The sequence below is a fragment of the Oncorhynchus gorbuscha genome, linkage group LG20, assembly GCF_021184085.1.
Source record: "Oncorhynchus gorbuscha isolate QuinsamMale2020 ecotype Even-year linkage group LG20, OgorEven_v1.0, whole genome shotgun sequence".
Lineage (NCBI taxonomy): Eukaryota > Metazoa > Chordata > Actinopteri > Salmoniformes > Salmonidae > Oncorhynchus > Oncorhynchus gorbuscha.
The window spans coordinates 29,505,447-29,527,809 of NC_060192.1; the positions used below are offsets into that span (position 1 = coordinate 29,505,447).

The window sequence follows — 22,363 nt, forward strand, 5'->3', positions numbered from 1 at the left end:
AGTGACTATATAAAGTGAAATAAACAATAAAAATTAACAGTAAACATTACACATACAGAAGTTTCAAAACAATAAAGACATTACAAATGTCATATTATATATCTCTCTCCATCGTCTCTCTCTCGTATCTCTATAGTCTCTCTCGTATCTCTATAGTCTCTCTCTCTATCGTCTCTCTCTCGTATCTCTATCGTCTCTCTCGTATCTCTATCGTCTCTCTCTCTATCGTCTCTCTATTTTATCTCTATAGTCTCTCTCTCTATCATCTCTCTATCGTCTCTCTCTCTATCGTCTCTCTCTCGTATCTCTATAGTCTCTCTATCAACTCTCTATCTATCGTCTCTCTCTCTCTATCATTTCTCTCTGGTATCACTATAGTCTCTCTCTCTATCATCTCTCTATCGTCTCTCTCTCTATCGTCTCTCTATCAAATCTCTATGGTCTCTATCGTCTCTCTCTCTCGTATCTCTATAATCTCTCTCTCTATCGTCTCTCTCTATCGTCTCTCTCTCTATCGTCTCTCTCTCTCGTATCTCTATAATCTCTCTCTCTATCGTCTCTCTCTCTATCGAATCTCTATAGTCTCTATCGTATCTCTATAGTCTCTCTCTCTATCGTCTCTCTCTATCGTCTCTCTATCGTCCCTCTCTCTATCGAATCTCTATAGTCTCTCTCTCTATCGTATCTCTATAGTCTATCGTATCTCTATAGTCTCTCTCTCTATAGTCTCTATCTATCGTGTCTATATAGTCTCTCTATTGTCTCTCTATAGTCTGTTTTTATAGTCTGTCTTATAGTCTCTATCGTATCTCTACAGTCTCTCTCTCTATCGTATCTATATAGTCTCCCTATCCTATCTCTATGGTCTATCTCTATAGTCTCTATCGTATCTCTATAGTCTCTCTCTCTATAGTCTCTATCTATCGTGTCTATATAGTCTCCCTATTGTCTCTCTATAGTCTCTATCGTATCTCTATAGTCTCTCTCTCTATCGTATCTATATAGTCTCCCTATCGTATCTCTATGGTCTCTCTCTATAGTCTCTATCGTATCTATATAGTCTCCATATCGTATCTCTATAGTCTCTCTCTATAGTCTCTATCGTGTCTATATAGTCTCCCTATTGTCTCTCTATAGTCTCTATCGTATCTCTATAGTCTCTCTCTCTATCATATCTATATAGTCTCCATATCGTATCTCTATAGTCTCTCTCTATAGTCTCTATCGTATCTATATAGTCTCCATATCGTATCTCTATAGTCTCTCTCTATAGTCTCTATCGTGTCTATATAGTCTCCCTATTGTCTCTCTATCGTATCTCTATAGTCTCTCTCTCTATCGTATCTATATAGTCTCCCTATCGTATCTCTATGGTCTCTCTATGGTCCCCGTTAACGTCTCTCTTTCTATCGTCTCTCTCTATCGTCTCTCTCTCTATAGTCTCTCTCTATCGTATCTCTCTATCGTCTCTGTCTATCGTCTCTCTCTCTATAGTCTCTCTCTATCGTATCTCTCTATCGTCTCTCTCTATCGTCTCTCTCTCTATAGTCTCTCTCTATCGTCTCTCTCTCTATAGTCTCTCTCTATCGTATCTCTCTATCGTCTCTCTCTATCATTTCTCTCTCTCTATAGTCTCTCTCTATCGTATCTCTCTATCGTCTCTCTCTCTATAGTCTCTCTCTATCGTCTCTGTCTATCGTCTCTCTCTCTCTATCATCTCTGTCTATTGTCTCTCTATAGTTTCAATTCAATTCAATTCAAGGGGCTTTATTGGCATGGGAAACATGTGTTATTTTTGTCGAAGCAAGTGAGGTAGATAATATACAAAAGAGAAATAAACAATAAAAATGAACAGACACATACAGAAGTCATATTATACATATATATATTTATACAGTGTTGTAACAATGTACAAATAGTTAAAGTACACAAGGGAAAATAAATAAGCATAAATATGGGTTGTATTTACATTGGTGTTTGTTCTTCACTGGTTGCCCTTTTCTTGTGGCAACAGGTCACACATCTTGCTGCTGTGATGGCACACTGTGGAATTTCACCCAGTAGATATGGGAGTTTATCAAAATTGGATTTGTTTTCGAATTCTTTGTGGATCTGTGTAATCTGAGGGAAATATGTATCTCTAATATGGTCATACATTGGGCAGGAGGTTAGGAAGTGCAGCTCAATTTCCACTTCATTTTGTGGCCAGTGTGCAAAGAGCCTGTCTTCTCTTGAGAGCCAGGTCTGCCTACGGCAGCCTTTCTCAATAGCAAGGCTATGCTCACTCAAGACTATGCTCAAGTCTGTACAAAGTCAAAGCTTTCCTTAAGTTTGGGTCAGTCACAGTGGACAGGTATTCTGCCACTGTGTACTCTCTGTTTAGGGCCAAATAGCATTCTTGTTTGCTCAGTTTTTTTGTTAATACTTTACAATGTGTCAAGTAATTATCTTTTTGTTTTCTCATGATTTAGTTGGGTCTAATTGTGCTGCTGTCCTGGGGCTCTGTGGGGTGTGTTTGTGTTTGTGAACAGAGCCCCAGGACCAGCTTGCTTAGGGGACTCTTCTCCAGGTTCATCTCTCTGTAGGTGATGGCTTTGTTATGGAAGGTTTGGGAATCGCTTCCTTTTAGGTGGTTGTAGAATTTAACAGCTCTTTTCTGGATTTTGATAATTAGTGGGTATCGGCCTAATTCTGCTCTGCATGCATTATTTGGTGTTCTACGTTGTACACAGAGGATATTTTTGCAGAATTCTGCATGCAGAGTCTCAATTTGGTGTTTGTCCCATTTTGTGAAGTCTTGGTTGGTGAGCGGACCCCAGACCTCACAACCGTAAAGAGCAATGGGCTCTATGACTGATTCAAGTATTTTTAGCCAGATTCTATTTGGTATGTTGAAATTTATGTTCCTTTTGATGGCATAGAATGCCCTTCTTGCCTTGTCTCTTAGATCGTTCACAGGTTTGTGGAAGTTACCTGTGGCGCTGATGTTTAGGCTCTCTATCGTATCTCTCTCTATCATATCTCTATTGTCTCTCTCTCTATCGTATCTCTTTCGTCTCTCTCTCTATAGTCTCTCTCTATCATATCTCTATAGTCTGTATCGAATCTATATAGTCTCTCTCTATAGTCTCTCTCTCTATCGTTTCTATATAGTCTCTCTATCGTATCTCTATTGTCTCACTCTATTGTCTCTGTCTAATGTCTCTCTCTATATCGTCTCTCTCTCTCCGTCTCTCTCGTATCTCTATTGTCTCTCTCTATTGTCTCTGTCTAATGTCTCTCTCTCTATTTTCTCTCTCTCTCTATCGTCTCTCTCTCTACCGTATCTCTCTCTACAGTCTCTCTCTATATCGTCTCTCTCTCTATAGTCTCTCTCTCTTTCGTATCTCTCTATCGTATCTATCTCTATCATCTCTCTCTCTATAGTCTCTCTCTCCATAGGACTATATTATCTCTATCGCCTCTCTCTCTATCGTATTTCTATCGTCTCTCTGTCTTCTCTCTCTCTCTCTATCGTCTCTCTCTCTATCATCTCTCTCTATCCTCTCTCTATCATCTCACTCTATCCTCTGTTTCACTCTCCTCTCTCTATTGTCTCTTTTACTCCCTATTGTGTCTCTCTCTCAATCGTCGATCTCTGTCTATCCTCTCTCTATCCTCTATCGTCTCTCTCTCTCTATCGTCTTTCTCTGTCCTCTATCGTCGATCTCTCGATCGTCGCTCTCTCTCTATCATCTCTCTCTATCCTCTATCATCTCTCTCTCTATCGTCTCTCTCTATCGTCTCTCTCTGTATCGTCTCTCTCTCTATCGTCTCTCTCTCTCTCTCTCTATCGTCTCTCTCTTTCTCTATCGTCTCTTGCTCTCTATCGTCTCTCTATCGTGTCTCTCTCTATTCTCTCTCGATCGTCTCTCTATTCTCTCTCTATCCTCTCTCTGTCATCTTTCTCAAAGGACTGTGTAGGAGGGGATATAGACAGACACAGACTGAAAGGGAGGGTGGGGTGTGGGGGGATAGAGAGAGAGCGGGGGAAGGGGGATGGTAGTGAGACAGAATGATGAATTGTAGCATAGGCCACCCATTCGTAGTTGTCTGTGGTACTGTTCCTCAGATGCTGTGTAGTGATAATTAAATTCCTCTTGTCACATGGGGTCACCAGACTTTAGCAGGCAACAAGTAGGATGGGAGACGGAGATAGAAGTACGATCCTTACAACGCGTCAAATGAGAAGACCGATGAGAGCCAGAGAAGGCTAATCAGAAGACGAAAGTTGTTGCCTTAGACTATGTTCTGATAGATATAGATGAAGGCTTGTATGTGGATGCCAACCGTAAGACGTTATTCACTTTGGTGGTAGAGAGACATTAAGACAATGAGCAGCTCTCAATTCATTGCACTTTGTGGTAGTTAAATGTGGGTTCAGATTTGCTGTAAATAGCAGCAGCTGTTAACTGAATCATACATTCGATCTGAAGAAGAGTGTTACCTGGGAGTTAGACTATTCAAGGTAAGAGATGGCCTCTGCTTGATTGAATCCTGCACAAATCATCTAGATTCCAAATGACATTCGTAGGCTTCATGCTTGATGGATTCTCTCAAGTGATCAAATGAATGTAATTTTCCACTTGATAGTCTGTAGGAAATCCACGAGCAGGAATGTTTTACATTTGATCAGATGGGGAATTTGAAAAGCAACATTGCATCTGATTGCACCCAACCATAACTTGATAGGACGTGCTCCCGAGTGACGCAGCAGTCTAAGACACTGCATCTCAGTGTCATAGGCGTGTGTATAGGTGGCAAGGAAGTCAGGTGCAGGATCATTTATCTTGGTAAAATGGAGTAGTTTAATGGTGTAAAAGCATAACTCCAAAACCATGAAAAAATACACAAAACAAAGTGTGTACAAAGACCCGACGCACCAATACAAACAACACTAAATAATAACTAACAATCTCTGATAAAGACATGAGGGGAAACAGAGGGTTAAATACACAACAGGTAATGAATGGGATTGGAACCAGGTGTGTTGGAAGACAAGACAAAACCAATGGAAAATGAAAAATGGATCAATGATGGCTAGAAGACTGGTGACGTCGACCGCCGAGTCCCATAGGGCGGCGCACAATTGGCCCATAGTTGTCCGGGTTAGGGGAGGGTTTGGCTGGGGTAGGCCGTCATTGTAACATAAGAATTTGTTCTTAAACTGACTTGCCTAGTTAAATAAAGGTTAAATGAAATACATTTAATTGAACAAATTTGCTTAAGAACGGTGGTTAGATATATCCCTAGACATCTGTAGGACCCAGGAAGGTGATAGTGCTGCCATGTGTGTCAGATGCATCAATAATATCTCATCCCCATTGTCCATGGAAAAGCTAAAGTAGTTAATTTTCCCCTGAAGGAAATTAAAGGAATTTAATGAGAACTTTTAAACAGGTGTAAGGAAAAGGTTTGGCAGATATGGTGATAAGATGATGGATATGGTGGTGAAGGAAGAGAGTCGGACCGAAATGCAGCATGTTTGTTAATCATGATCTTTAATAAATGAAAACGAAACGATACATGAAATAACTCAATACAAAAACAACAAACGGAACGTGAAACTATTTACAGCCTATCTGGTGAAACTACACAGAGACAGGAACAATCACCCACGAAATACAAAGCAAAACTATGGCTCCCTAAATACGGTTCCCAATCAGAGACAACGAGAATCACCTGACTCTGATTGAGAATCGCCTCAGGCAGCCAAGCCTATACAACACCCCTAATCAGCCGCAATCCCAAATAATACAAACCCCAATACGAAAATAACAATATAAACCCATGTCACACCCTGGCCTACCCAAACATATAACAAAAACACAAAATACAATGACCAAGGCGTGACAGATATCTTTGTTGAGTGGTTCTTTGATATGTTCACCCATCCATTTTTGTGTCATAATTGGGAGAAATATACATATTATTAACCTGTAATTACAGTATTCAAAGCTCCATTTCAAGAAGCTTGAACAGTACAATTTATGTTTTACATTGTTATAATGTTGTATTGACTCCTGCTGCCTTCTTGGCGAGGTTCTCCCTTGTTAGCCTTTCACTGCAGTGGGCTAAATCAGGGTCTCACATATTGATTCTTGATAGTCTTAAACAAATCTACTTGGAAATAAAAGTATATACATCACAGAAGACTGAAATATAACAAAACTGTTTGGCAGTTTAATATACTTGATTAATTATGAAAATTATTTGGGCTACATAGTCTCAGTGGGACTTTCCAGATTAAAGGTTCATTAAAATTAATATAAAATAGCTGACGATAACTATAGATGATGATAACTCTAGATGACGATAACTCTAGATGACGATAACTCTAGCTGACGATAACACGAGCTGACAATAACTCGAGCTGACGATAACACTAGCTGACGATAACACTAGCTGACGATAACACTAGCTGAGGATAACACGAGCTGACGATAACTCTAGATGACGATAACTATAGATGACGATAACTATAGATGACGATAACTCTAGATGACGATAACTATAGATGACGATAACTCTAGATGATGATAACTATAGATGACGATAACTCTAGATGACGATAACTATAGATGACGATAACTCTAGATGACGATAACTCTAGCTGACGATAACACGAGCTGACGATAACTCGAGCTGAGGATAACTCGAGCTGACAATAACTCGAGCTGACGATAACACTAGCTGACGATAACTCTAGATGACGATAACTCGAGCTGAGGATAACTCGAGTTGATGATAACTCTAGCTGACGATAACACGAGCTGACGATAACTCGAGCTGAGGATAACTCGAGCTGACAATAACTCGAGCTGACGATAACACTAGCTGACGATAGCAATAGCTGACGATAACTCTAGATGACGATAACTCTAGCTGACGATAACACTAGCTGACGATAACACGAGCTGACGATAACTCGAGCTGAGGATAACTCGAGTTGATGATAACTCTAGCTGACGATAACACTAGCTGACAATAACACTAGCTGAGGATAACACTAGCTGACGATAACACTAGCTGACGATAACACTGGCTGACGATAATACTAGCTAACGATCTCTCTAGCTGACGATCTCTCTAGCTGACGATCTCTAGCTGACGATAACACTAGCTGACGATCTCTCTAGCTGAAGATCTTTCGAGCTGACGATCTCTCTAGATGACGATAACTATAGATGACGATAACTCTAGATGACGATAACTATAGATGACGATAACTATAGATCACGATAACTCTAGATGACGATAACTATAGATGACGATAACTCTAGATGACGATAACTCTAGCTGACGATAACACGAGCTGACGATAACTCGAGCTGAGGATAACTCGAGCTGACAATAACTCGAGCTGACGATAACACTAGCTGACGATAGCAATAGCTGACGATAACTCTAGATGACGATAACTCTAGCTGACGATAACACTAGCTGACGATAACACTAGCTGACGATAACTCTAGATGATGATAACTCTAGCTGACGATAACACTAGCTGATGATAACACTAGCTGACTATAACACTAGCTGAGGATAACACTAGCTGACGATAACACTAGCTGACGATAACTCGAGCTGAGGATAACTCGAGTTGATGATAACACTAGCTGATGATAACACTAGCTGACGATAACACTAGCTGACGATAACTCTAGCTGACGATAACACTAGCTGACGATAACACTGGCTGACGATAATACTAGCTAACGATCTCTCTAGCTGACGATCTCTCTAGCTGACGATCTCTAGCTGACGATAACACTAGCTGACGATCTCTCTATCTGAGGATCTCTCTAGCTGATGATCTCTCTAGCTGACGATAACTAGCTGATGATCTCGCTAGCTGACGATAACTCTAGCTGATGATAACTCTATCTGACGATAACTCTATCTGACGATCTCTCTAGCTGACGATCTCTATATCTGACGATCTCTCTATCTGAGGATCTCTCTAGCTGATGATGTCGCTAGGTGACAAACTCGCTAGCTGACGATAACTCTAGCTGATGATAATTCAAGCCGACGTTAACACTAGCTGATGATATCTCTAGGTGACGATATCAATGGTTGTGATAACAATAGCTGATAATAACAATAGCTGTGATAACAATAGCTGATGTTTCAGAAATGATCATTATTGAACTGCATTGTTGGTTAAGGGCTTGTTAGTTAGCATTTCACAGTAAGGTACCTGTTGTATTTGACGCATGTGACAAATAGCATTTTATTTTGATTTTGACAGCCTTCTCTCCATCTCTCACCACAGCAAAAGGGGAGTCGGTTGCCACCTACAAAGGCAACGAGTTCTTCAGCTATGACTTATCTCAGATGCCCATCCAGAGCAAACTGGACGAGATCACTCTGTCCTTCCGCACGCTGCAGAGGAACGGCCTCCTTCTCCACACCGGGAAGTCAGCTGACTATGTCAATCTATCCCTGAGGAGCGGCGCTGTGTGGCTGGTCATCAACCTGGGCTCAGGGGCCTTCGAGGCCCTGGTGGAGCCCACCAACGGCAAGTTCAACGACAATGCCTGGCACGAAGTGCGCATCACGCGCAACCTGCGCCAGGTACAGTACTGTACACATCCTCTCTGTGCTTCTTCCTGCGCTCAGCAGTAGATTTAGCATTATTACAGGAAGATTTTCATTTTCTATTTGAAGAGGGTGTGATAGTATCATTATTTAGCTTCCAGTTGTTGTGAATGCATATCCATCATGGGCATCCAAGGGAGACCAGTTATAATGTCAGTTTGTGATTGAATTATATTCACTGTGTTGTGTTAATTTATCCCTCAGGACTGAAAAACAAAGATGTTTTAGGCTACCCTTTTCTGATTTAGCCCTCAATTTATCTTTATCAGTCCCAAGCCAAACTCCGGTGACTCATACCCCAAGTGTGAAAGTCTTTAGGGTACGTTGAGTAAATGTGCCTCACATATGCTGTAGTAACCCATTCTTATTCTCTATGGCAATCGATACACAATCTTGTTCTTTTCAATTCAGTTCAGAGTAAAATGAATCAATGACACATTTGTGTCTCTCTCAACATTTTTTCTCCATGTTGATGTGGGATGTTCCTCCCTGTGTGACTAGTGTTGAGGTGTATATTGTTGTGGCTGAATTGACTTGGAACGTGTTGATTGATTTCTGAGTCAGTCTCATTGAGTCTCCACATTGTAAGCCTACCAGTAATGAATATGATTTGTTTGTGTATTGAAGTTGCTTTTATAATTCCATGTTTCTAACATAATATATTTGGCTTATAATGCTGTCAGTGAATTTATCCTGAGGAAGGATACTACCAATATAGCTGATGAGTGGTCCATATTTAGCTAGATCTATCCTCTAGGGTTGAACTTATAAAAAACCTTCTATCTTTAAAGATTACAGCCATGCATTTCACAACACATTTCTGTGCTTTACACCCTGTCAGGATTAGTCAGTGCCATGCTCTCCTACTAACCCTGGTCCTGCCTGCTTTCCCCTCCCATGCATTATTTGTAACTTATTTTGTACATAATGTTTCTGCAACTGTATCTTATGACAAAAAAGAGCTTCTGTATATCAGGACAGCGATCACACACCTCGGATTAAACAAAGATTTTTTTTCTACAAAGACGACGCACAAGACATTCTCCAAACACTCCACAGGACCGATATCACAGTTATTTGCAAGAGGAAGCGACGCAGGTACAGAGGACAAAGAGCCGGATGCCTGGTCAGGACCCGGAGAAGGCGACTGGGAAAGCTGCCGTTACTGTCAATACTACTCGCCAACGTGCAATCATTGGACAATAAATTAGACGAGGTACGATCATGAATATCCCACCAACGGGACATCAAAAACTGTAATATCCTGTTTCACGGGATCGTGGCTGAATGACAACATGGATATTCAGCTAGTGGAATACACGCTGCACCGGCAGGATAGAACAGCACAATCCAGTAAGACGAGGGGGGGTGGTTTGTGCATATTTGTAAACAACAGCTGGTGCACGAAATCTAAGGAAGTCTCTAGATTTTGCTCGCCTGAAGTAGAGTATAATGTGATAAATTGCAGGCCACACTACTTGCCTAGAGAGTTTTCAGCTATACTTTTCATGGCTGTTTATTTACCACCACAGACAGATGCTGGTACTAAGACCACACTCAGTCAGCTGTATAAGGAATGAAACAAACAGGAAAATACTCACCCAGAGGTGGCGCTCCTAGTGGCCGGAGACTTTAATGCAGGGAAACTTAAATCAGTTCCACCAAATTTCTATCAACATGTTAAATATGCAACCAGAGGGAATAAACATTCTAGACCACCTGTACTCCACACACAGAGATGCATACAAACATCTCTCTCGCCCTCCATTTGGTAAATCCGACCACAACTCTATCCTCCTGATTCCTGCTTACAAGCAAAAATTAAAGCAGGAAGCACCAGTGACTCAGTCTATAAAAAAGTGGTCAGATCAAGCAGATGCTAAACTACAGGACTTTTTTGCTAGAACAGACTGGAACATGTTCCGGGATACTTCCGATGACATTGAGGAGTACACCACATCAGTCACTGGCTTTATCAATAAGTGCATCGAGTACGTCGTCCCCCACAGTGACTGTACGTACATACCCCAACCAGAAGCTATGGATTACACTGAGCTAAAGGGTAGAGCTGCCGCTTTCAAGGAGCGGGACTCTAACCCGGAAGCTTACAAGAAATCCTGCTATGCCCTGTGACGAACCATCAAACAGGCAAAGCGTCAATACAGGGCTAAGATTGAGTCATACTACACCGGCTCCGATGCTCGTCTTATGTGGCAGGGCTTGCAAACTATTACAGACTACAAAGGGAAGCACAGCTGCGAGCTGCCCAGTGACATGAGCCTACAAGACGAGCTAAATCACTTCTATGCTCGCTTCGAGGCAAGCAACACTGAGGCATGCATGAGAGCATCAGCTGTTCCGGACGACTGTGTGATGATGCTCTCCATAGCCGACGTGAGTAAGACCTTTAAACAGGTCAACATACACAAGGCTGCGAGGCCAGACAGATTACCAGGGCGTGTGCTCCGGGCATGTGCTGACCAACTGGCAGGTGTCTTCACTGACATTTTCAACATGTCCCTGATTGAGTCTGTAATACCAACATGTTTCAAGCAGACCACCATAGTCCCTGTGCCCAAGAACACAAAGGCAACCTGCCTAAATGACTACAGAACCGTAGCACTCACGTCCGTAGCCATGAAGTGCTTTGAAAGGCTGGTAATGGCTTACATCAACACCATAATCCCAGAAACCCTAGACCCACTGCAATTTGCATACCGCCCAAACAGATCCACAGATGATGCAATCTCTATTGCACTCCACACTGCCCTTTCCCACCTGGACAAAAGGAACACTTATGTGAGATTGCTATTCATTGACTACAGCTCAGCGTTCAACACCATAGTACCCTCAAAGCTCATCACTAAGCTAAGGAAACTGGGACTAAACACCTCCCTCTGCAACTGGATCATGGACTTCCTGACGGGCCGCCCCCAGGAGGGGTCTGTGAGACGCGGTGTGGGTGAACGGATGATCTCTGCATGTGTATTTCCCACCGTAAAGCAAGGAGGAGGAGGTGTTATGGTGCTTTGCTGGTGACACTGTCTGAGATTTATTTAGAATTCAAGGCACACTTAACCATCATGGCTACCACAGTATTCTGCAGCGATACTATCCCATCTGGTTTGGGCTTAGTGGTACTATCATTTGTTTTCAACAGGATAACGACCCAACACATCTCTAGGCTGTGCAAGGGCTCTTTGAACAAGAAGGAGAGTGATGGAGTGCTGCATCAGATGACCTGGCGTTGTTTAAAAAATGTTTGGTTACTACATGATTCCATATGTGTTATTTCATAGTTTTAATGTCTTCACTATTATTCAACAATGTAGAAAATATTAAAATAAAGAAAAACCTTGAATGAGTAAGTGTTCTAAAACGTATGGCTGGTAGCGTGACTCTTCAAAAGGTAGTCTTCATTTTTTTATATTCTTCATTTGTTTCTGTTTAGATACTAAATTCAGCTTTTCATTGCTTTGCATTTAGTGGAGCTTTTATTTTATCTCTCCAATTAAATTCCCACTCAATTTTGAGTTGTATTATTGGTATCATTTTGAATAAAGGCCAAATCTATGCGTTTGACTGTTACCTTACAAAGGGATGTATACACACGTCAGGCATTTCATTGGTCTTTTCTAGAGCACTGTTGACTTTACCATCTGCCATTTCTTTTTCCTCCCCTTTCTGATGAAGCACCCAGCTATTGAACATGCTATGGTAAACATCATATGATAGTCAGCATATGAATTGTGTAGTTTGGTTTGCCTGTTATTTTTTATTTTCACAATATCTCTTGCTTTTTTTTTTGCTTTTACTCCCCAGAAGTTACAAAATTGGCAACAATCATTCCATTAGTGTCATCAGTGTTTTTGAGTCACTGTAACAGATATCTTTGTCATCTAGAATTCACGTCTGTCTGACAAGCTGTCTATCCTCCCGAGTGGTGCAGCAAGTTTAAGCCAAGGCATCGCAGTGCTTGAGGCGTCACTACAGACCCGGGTTCAATCCCAGGCTGTGTCACAGCCGGCCGTGACCAAGAGACCCATGAGGTGGCGCACAATTGCCGCAGCGTTGTCCTGGTTAGGGGAGTGTTTGGCCGGCCGGGATGTCCTTGTCCCATCGCGCTCTAGCAACTCCTTGTGGAGGGCTGGGCGCTTGCACGCTGAGTCCGGTCACGAGTTGTACGGTGTTTCCTCCGACACATTGGTGCGACTGGCTTCCGGGTTAAGCAAGCAGTGTGTCAATAAGTGCGGCTTGACAGGGTCGTGTTTCAGAGGACGCATGGCTCTCGACCTTCGCGTCTCCCGAGTCCACACAGGAGTTGCAGCGATGGGACAAGACTGTCAAATACATCTTTCCTATAGTGGGTATCAATGAAGTGTCAGGCACTGTGAAACAGTATTAATCAGAGAGAGAGACTTTAGTAAAAAAAAACATTTTTTTCAACTTCAAAGCTTCACTTGCCTTTCGCCTTATAATCCTAATGTAGGATATAAATATGGAGACAGGTAGATCCACGTAGTTAATTTTGGTTAGTCTTTTATTCATTCTGTTGCCTCCACGAACATCAACAGTACATAGTAGAAATCATCTACACCCTCTGTTAGTGTGATTTTCTCTTTCCATTTGACTTTATCCTCTTAGAGCTCCCCCTCTATACTGCCCCCGTTGGAGAAAGTGCGTGCCCATAGTAAACTGAAAATATTTTTTCCCAAAATTGCTAATATATGCATATAAAAATTCTTATTGAATAGAAAACACTCTAAAGTTTCTAAAACCGTTAAAATTATGTCTGTATGTAAAGCAGAACTCTCAGGGCAGCCTTTCTCCCAAACTCTCTCTTGTGAAGAGAAAAGTTGGGTCAACTTTGACGTCATGGCCCCCACCCTTCCCAGGCAGATACCGATCCAGGAACAGTCTCTATCTGTTCAGCGCGATGCCTGCTTTCAAATGGCACGTTCATTGTGAGAATCCCACGAGCCCTGCACATTTGGCGGGCGAAATTGCTCGTGTCCCTCTGAAAAACATGCACTCTATTGCGCGCGGCCGATTTGGAGTACGTCTTTTTCCATGATCCAGCATTTGAAGCCGGTTTGTCTGTTAGCGGTGTTCTTTGTTCTACATGCTAAAAACATCATAAAGCTCGATTTTGCACATTGTTTGACCAGTTTAATCAACATATAATATGTAAATTGGAAGTTTTGATGCACAAGAGTGCTGGACCAGAAGTCATTTTTGACGCATTTCAACTGAAGCTGTTAGCATATGCTAATACAGGGACACACAACGTGAAACCAAACGATGTATTGGGTAAGTATGACTCCTTCTACGTCTTCTGATGGAAGAACATCAAAGGTAAGGGAATATTTATGTGGTTATTTTGGGTTTCTGTGGACTCCAAACGTAGAGGAGACATACTGCTAATATCTGAGCGCCGACTCATAGTATAGCCCAGTGAACGATGTCTGTAACGTTAAAAATAAATGTAATACAGCGGTTGCATTAAGAAGAAGTGTATCTTTGTAAATATATGTAGAACATGTATATTTAGTCATGTTTATTGCTTGTTATCTGACGTTATCTGTCCGAGCTATCATCATTTCTCCGGACATTTGAGCAGCATTTTATTTTTTTTAATGTTATTGAGAACATTATTATTGAGAAAAAAAATGTACTGTGTAACATGTAATATTACTGTCATCTGATGAAGATTTTCAAAAGGTTAGTGAATTATTTATTTTTTAATCCTACTTTTAAATGTTATTTTTTCTGGGACAAAATGGCCGCCGCTTGCCTTTTGTTTCGGTGGTGATCTAATATAAATATGTGCTATGTTTTCGCCGTAAAACATTTTAGAAATCTGACTTGCTGGGTAGATTAACAAGATGTTTATCTTTCATTTGAGCTATTGGACTTGTTAATGTGTGGAGGTTAAATATTTTTAGGAATATTTTTTCGCATTGTGCGTTATGGTAATGAGCTTGAGCAGTAGTCACGATCCCGGATCCGGGATGGGGAGCTCTAAGAGGTGTGAATGATTCATAATTCCGTGATTAATATGCATCGCATGTGTCCACACTCAAGCCCTTGATGGGTTTTTACAACAAATAAAGCCACTTGTATTCAAACCAAAATTCCAAGGTCTTTCTATTCACAGTATATAAAGTGCCTTCGGAAAGTATTCAGACCCTATTACTATTTCAACACTTTGTTACGTTACAGCCTTATTCTAAAATGGATTAAACAAATAAAATCCTCATCAATCTACACACAATGCCATAATGGCAAAGCATTTTTGCTAATTTAAAATAAAATGGAAATATCACATTTACATAAGTATTCAGACCCTTAAGTCAGTACTTTGTTGAAGCACATTTGACAGTGTTTACAGCTTCAAGTCTTCATGGGTATGACGCTACAAACTTGGCACACCTGTATTTGGAGAGTTTATCCCATTCTTTTCTGCAGATCCTCTCAAGCTCTGTCAGGTTGGATGGGAGCGTTGCTGCACAACTATTTTCAGGTCTCTCCAGAGATGTTCGATTCAAAGTCTCGGCTCTGGCTGGGCCACTCAAGGACATTCAGAGACTTGTCCCGAAGTCACTCTTGCATTGTCTTGGCTGTGTGCTTAGGGTCATTGTCCTGTTGGTAGGTGAACCTTCGCCCCAGTCTGAGTTGCTGAACACTCTGGAGCAGGTTTTCATCAAGGATCTCTCTCTGTACTTTGCTCTGTTCATCTTTGCCTTGATCCTGACTAGTCTCCCAGTCCCTGCAGCTGAAAAATATCCCCACAGCCTGATGCTGCCACCACCATGCTTCACCGTAGGGATGGTGCCACCACCATGCTTCACCGTAGGGATAGTGCCAGGTTTCCTCCAGATGTGACGATTGGCAATACATCTTGGTATCATAAGACCAGAGAATCTTGTTTCTCATGGTCTGAGAGTCTTTAAGTGCCTTTTGGCAAACTCCAAGTCGGGCTGTCATGTGCCTTTTTACTGAGAAGTGGCTTCTGTCTGGCCACTCTACCATAAAGGCCTGATTGGTGGAGTGCGGCAGAAATGGTTGTCCTTCTGGAACGTTCTTCCATCTTATCAGAGGAACTCCAATGCTTTGTCAGAGTGACCATCAGGTTTTTGGTCACCGCCCTGACCAATGTCCTTCTCCCCCAATTGCTCAGTTTGGGCAGACGGCCAGCTCTAGGAAGAGGGTTCCAAACCTCTTCCATTTAAGACGGATGGATCCCCTTGGGGACCTTCAATGTTGCAGACATTTTATAGTATCCTTCCCCAGATCTGTGCCTTGACACAATCCTGTCTCGGGGCTCTACGGACAATTCCTTCGACCTCATCGCTTGGTTTTTGCTGTGACATAAACTGTCAACTGGAGGGACCTTATATAGACAGGTGTGTGCCTTTCCAAATCATGTCTAATCAATTAAATTTACCACAGGAGGACTGCAATTAGGTTGTAGTAACATCTCAAGGATGCTCAATGGAAACAGGATACATCTGAGCTCAATTTCAAGTCTCATAGCAAAGGGTCTGAATACTTATGTAAATAAGATATTTCAGTTTTTGTTTATTGATTAATTTGCAAAACATTCGAAAAACCTGTCTTCCTTTTGTCATTATGGGGTATTGTTTGTAGATTGCTGAGAATTTGTATTTATTTAATCCATTTTAGAACAAGGCTGTAACGTAACCACATTTGGAAAAAGTCAATGAGTCTGAATACTTTCTAATGCACTCTACGTCCGTCTATCTGATTCGATCTAGTACTGAACTAACAACCATTTGTGTGTCTGACTCTAACGTCCTTACTAAAAGAACCCCCTTCCCTCTCATCCCAACCTGTATACAGACATTCTCTCTTCATTATCCCAACCCTACCCTCAACCATACTTCCCATAGACAGAACAATCCTATACTTACAAACCCTCTCATGCACTTCCCTGCATACATTGTGCTTTTCCTTGGACAGCTTCCAGTTATCTCACTGACATGCCGATAGAAAGAAATGCACCTCCTGTGGAATCTTTTTTTTTTTAACAATCTCTGGTGGTCCGTTTTCACGTGCTGTATTTGTCTTCTAAACAAAATAGCTGTTTCTTTCTCTTTTGTTTCTCTCAATTCAATTCAAGAGGATTTATTGGCATGGGGAACATATGTTTACATTACCAAAGCAAGTGAAATGGATAAACTAAAGTGAAATAAATAACTCTTGTCTCTCTCGCGCTATCCCCAATTGCTTTCTCTCTCACACACACTCAATCACACACTCTCTGACACACACACGCACGCACGCACGCACACACACACACACACACACACACACACACACACACACACACACACACACACACACACACACACACACACACACACACACACACACACACACACACACACACACACACACACACACACACACACACACACACACACACACACTTTCAACAACTCCCTTGTTCAACCTTGCCTACAATTGAATCTACAGATTCATTACAGCTCTAAACAGAAACAGCAGACAAAAATGTGTTGTCCTTTAATGAGGGAAGTACATTTAAAACCAAGAAACACCCAAGTCTAATGTTCAGAACGGGGCAATCCCTCAGAGTGGGTGGGTGCTAATATCCCACTCTACTTGAGACACACGCCTGAGCAATTAGTTGTATGTGCTTTGCTCAAGGACACAGTGCAGGTGGCTGGGCTTCGCTTTTCTCAGATAGGACCCCTGCGAAACATAGCAATAATGGTCTTCAGAATTCACATAATTTCATTAGGCCTACAGTATAGACCCCTTTTTGAGTACACGACACACTGCTCGCGACCACTGGCGGCAGTGAAAACAACATCGCCATCTGCGCCCAGCCTAGATTTACGTTTTTGTTCATTCTAAACAAAAAAGCTTTTTGGGGGGTTCTCGTACGCTTCCAAATATGTTTTGGATGCAGTAATTGTTAGCTAGAATGCTAACACTCATTGATATATACGCTGTAGCAAAAGCTAGCCAAATAGCCTTTTTACTGGTTAATTTTTAGGGATAGGGGGCAGCATTGTCGCAGCCGGCCGCGACTGGGAGGCCCATGGGGCGGCGCGCGATTGGCCTAGCGTTGTCCGGGTTAGGGAGGGTTTGGCCGGCAGCATTTCACTATGGATGAATAGCGTCCCCAGAGTGAACTGCCTCATACTCTGTCCCAGATGCTAATATATGCATATTATTATTACTATTGGATAGAAAACACTCTGAAGTTTCTAAAACTGTTTGAATGATGTCTGTGAGTATATGAATAACAGAACTCATATGGCAGGGGTGGCAGGGTAGCCTAGTGGTTAGAGTGTTGGACTAGTAACCGGAAGGTTGCAAGTTCAAATCCCCGAGCTGACAAGGTATACATCTGTCGTTCTGCCCCTGAACAGGCAGTTAACCCACTGTTCCTAGGCCGTCATTGAAAATAAGAATTTGTTCTTAACTGACTTGCCTAGTTAAATAAAGGTGAAATTAAATGGCAGATGAAATCCTGAGAAAAATCCAACCAGGAAGTGGGATATCTGAGGTTGGTCGGTTTTCAACTCATCGCCTATTGAAATCCCAAATACAGCTTCCACTAGATGTCAACAGTCTGTTGAATGAAGCTTCTACTGTGGGGCCGGATGAGAGGGGAATGAGTCAGTGGTCTGGCAGAGAGCATTCCACATGATATCGGCTTCATTTACACAAAGGAATTCTCTTGTTGGAACGTTATTGAATATTTATGATAACGATTGATTCTAAACAAGTTCATTCCACCTGTAATATAACTTTTTGAAGTTTTGTCCGACGTTCGCCTGGACCTGCACAAGCGTTTGGATATGTGTACTAAACGTGCTAACAAAAGTAGCTACTTGGACATAAATAATGGACATTATCAAACAAAACAACAATTTATTGTGGAACTAGGATTCCTGGGAGTGCATTCTGATGAAGATCATCAAAGGTAAGGGAATATTTATAATGTTATTTCGTATTTCTGTTGACTCCAACATGGCAGAGAAATTTTGTTTCTATCTGAGCACCGTCTCAGATTATTGCATGGTATGCTTTTTCCGTAAAGGTTTTTGAAATCTGACAAAAGTAGTGTGAAATGCACTCATAAGCAACATGTAAGTAGAGGCTTTTTTGTCTGCCATTTTGTAAGAACTTCCCCTTGTTCTGCCACCAATTTGCACGCATCACCCTCGTGTGGCAATGTTTACAAACACAGAAAGGGATCTATTCCTCTCTAGTGTATGCAACTTGCAGGTTACTAATGTATCCAAATGTATCTCTCTGGCGCACTTGGTTTTGTTGATGAAACAAGGATTACACAGACCCTGGCTCTTATCAACAATTAGCCAGCAATTTCAAAGATGATAACGTGACACATGAGCACGTCTGATTGGGTAGAAATTGGTGAAAGTTGACCAATCCATGCAGGGTTCTGTAAACCACATGCTGTGCAGCTCAAGGTTATTATAGGAACGAAAAATACAAAAATAAAAAATAATCATAAAAAAAGATTTTGTCAACTGAAATAATTAACAAACTTTAAAAAAAGAAAACTATACTGAAACTATTAAATTGGACTTTTTTTCCCCCTAAACTTTTGGCAAAAATCAAGCTTTTTTTTCTAATGGCAGTTTGCAAGCTTCTGAATCACTAGCTAACTAGTAGATATGTGTATATATATATATATATATATATATATACTAAACAAAAATATAAACGTAACATGCAACAATTTCAAAGATTGTACTGAGTTACAGTTCATGCAAGGATATCAGTCAATTGAAATAAGTCATTAGTCTCTAATCTATGGATTTCACATGACTGGGGAAACAGATATACATCTGTTGGTCACACATACCTTAAAAAAGAAGTAGGGGTGTGGATCACAAAACCTGTCAGTATCTGGTGTGACCACCATTTGCCTCATGCAGCGCGACACATCTCCTTCACATAGAGTTGATCAGGCTGTTGATTGTGGGCTGTGGAATGTTGTCCCACTCCTCTTCAATGGTTGTGCAAAGTTGCTGGATAATGAAGGGCTCTGGAAAAGGCTGTCATACACGTCGAACCAGAGCATCCAAAACATTCTCAATGTGTGACATGTCTGGTGAGTATGTAGGCCATGGTAGAACTGGGACATTTTCAGCTTCCAGGAATTGTGTACAGATCCTTGCGAAATGGGGCCGTGCATCATCATGCTGAAACATGAGGTGATGAATGGCACGACAATGGGATCTCGTCACGGTATCTCTGTGCATTCAAACTGACATTGATAAAATGCAATTGTGTTCATTGTCTGTAGCTTAAGCCTGCCCATAACATAACCCCACCGCCACCATGGGGAACTCTGTTCACAACGTTGATATCAGCAAACCGCTTGCTCAACAAACCGATTTGCCATTTGCCCATTATAGTTGAAACTGAGATTCATCCATGAAGAGCACACTTCTCCAACGTGCCAGTTGCCATTGAAGCATTTTCTCACTGAAGTCCGTTACGACGCCGAACTGCACTCAGGTCAAGACCCTGGTGAGGATGACGAACACGCAGATGAGCTTCCCTGAGACAGTTTGTGCAGAGATTTTTCGGTTGTGCAAACCCACAGCTTCTTCAGTGGCTGGTCTCAGCCTTTTCCGCAGGTAAAGAAGGCGGATTTTGAGGTCCTGGACTGGCGGGGTTACACATGGTCTGTAGTTGTGAGGCTGGTTGGAGGCTGGGGGCTTATGGTAGAGAAAGGAACATTACATCCTCTGGCGGACATTTCCAATGATGAACTACTGTATCTGTCTGGGTGTCAAATTCACATCTACAGACATACTTAGATATATTGTATAATATTGTACTGAACTCCAAAATATTGATGGAATGATTATATCATAATTTGCTTGTCAACCCTGCCTATCTGTCGAGAATCGAGAAAAAGGAGGAAGCTTCTGAGAATGGCTGGGCCCTCCAACTGCATTCATGACTCTTACAGCTGAGAATTCAACCAAATGTAAAGGCCAGCATTTAACGCAAAAACATATCAGTGCATTGTTTCATTTGATGTTGAATTCAAATTCTTTCCACATCTCCCTTTTTGTCTCTTTCTGTCTGTTCTCTCTTTCCTCCTCCTCCTTTCCTTTCTCCATACCTCCATTTCTCTCTGGCCACCCAGGTGACTGTCTCTGTGGATGAGATCTTGTCCACCACCGGCTACACCCAGGAGGACTATACCATGCTGGGCTCTGATGACTTCTTCTACATTGGGGGGAGTCCCAACACAGCTGACCTCCCTGGCTCCCCAGTCAGCAATAACTTCATGGGCTGTCTCAAAGACGTAAGTACTGGTCAACTGCCCTCATTGAGCTGTGTTCACATTCACAAACACCATTCACTTTGTAACATGACAGATTTTTTGTTGTTATTGAGGAATGCGTCACTTGGAATTTAGATGTTAAACCTCCCAGTGCATCACACAGGAAGAACATAACATGTTTATATTTGTCAATTGTTTCAGTTGCTAGTTAATGACAGATTGTAATGTGTGAACACATGCAGTGCTCTAAGTGTTTAGCTGTGTAGCCATAGAGTGAATCTTAGTGTGAGCCATAGTGTAGTCTTAGTGTGAGCCATAGTGTGAGCCATAGCTGTGAGCCATAGCTGTGAGCCATAGCTGTGAGCCATAGCTGTGTAGCCATAGAGTGAGTCTTAGTGTGAGCCATAGTGTAGTCTTAGTGTGAGCCATAGTGTGAGCCATAGCTGTGAGCCATAGCTGTGAGCCATAGCTGTGTAGCCATAGAGTGAGTCTTAGTGTGAGCCATAGTGTAGTCTTAGTGTGAGCCATAGTGTGAGCCATAGCTGTGAGCCATAGCTGTGAGCCATAGCTGTGTAGCCATAGCGTAGCCATAGCTGTGAGCCATAGTTAGCCATAGTGTGAGCCATAATGTAGCCATAGAGTGAGCCATAGTGTAGACCATAGAGTGAGCCATAGGGTGAGCCATTGAGTGAGCCATAGTGTGAGCAATAATGTAGCCATAGAGTGAGCCATAGTGTAGCCATAGTGTGAGCCATAGGGTGAGCCATAGAGTGAGCCATAGTGTGAGCTATAGTGTGAGCCACAGTGTGAGCCATAGTGTGAGCCATAGTGTGAGCCATAGTGTGATCCATAGTGTAGCCATAGTGTAGCCATAGTGTGAGCCATTGCTGTGAGCCATAGCTGTGAGCCATAGTGTAGCCATAGTTGTGAGCCATAGCTGTGAGCCATAGTGTAGCCATAGTTGTGAGCCATAGTTGTGAGCCGTAGTGTAGCCATAACTGTGAGCCATAGTGTAGCCATAGCTGTGAGCCATAGTTGTGAGCCATAGTGTAGCCATAGCTGTGAGCCATAGTGTAGCCATAGCTGTGAGCCATAGTGTAGCCATAGTTGTGAGCCATAGCTGTGAGCCATAGTGTAGCCATAGTTGTGAGCCATAGTTGTGAGCCATAGTGTAGCCATAGCTGTGAGCCATAGTGTAGCCATAGCTGTGAGCCATAGTTGTGAGCCATAGTGTAGCCATAGTTGTGAGCCATAGCTGTGAGCCATAGTATAGCCATAGTTGTGAGCCATAGCTGTGAGCCATAGTGTAGCCATAGATGTGAGCCATAGTGTAGCCATAGCTGTGAGCCATAGTTGTGAGCCATAGTGTAGCCATAGCTGTGAGCCATAGCT

General features: G+C 42.0%; 1 protein-coding gene across 1 annotated transcript in view; it reads left to right on the forward strand.

Moving 5' to 3' along the window:
* The window catches only part of nrxn2a (neurexin 2a), a 381,645-nt gene that overhangs the window by 102,506 nt on the left and 256,776 nt on the right, over nucleotides 1-22,363 (forward strand). Inside the window, 2 exon segments of the mRNA XM_046317726.1 lie at nucleotides 8,318-8,619; nucleotides 20,831-20,992. Of these exon segments, the coding sequence (XP_046173682.1) occupies nucleotides 8,318-8,619; nucleotides 20,831-20,992 (464 nt within the window).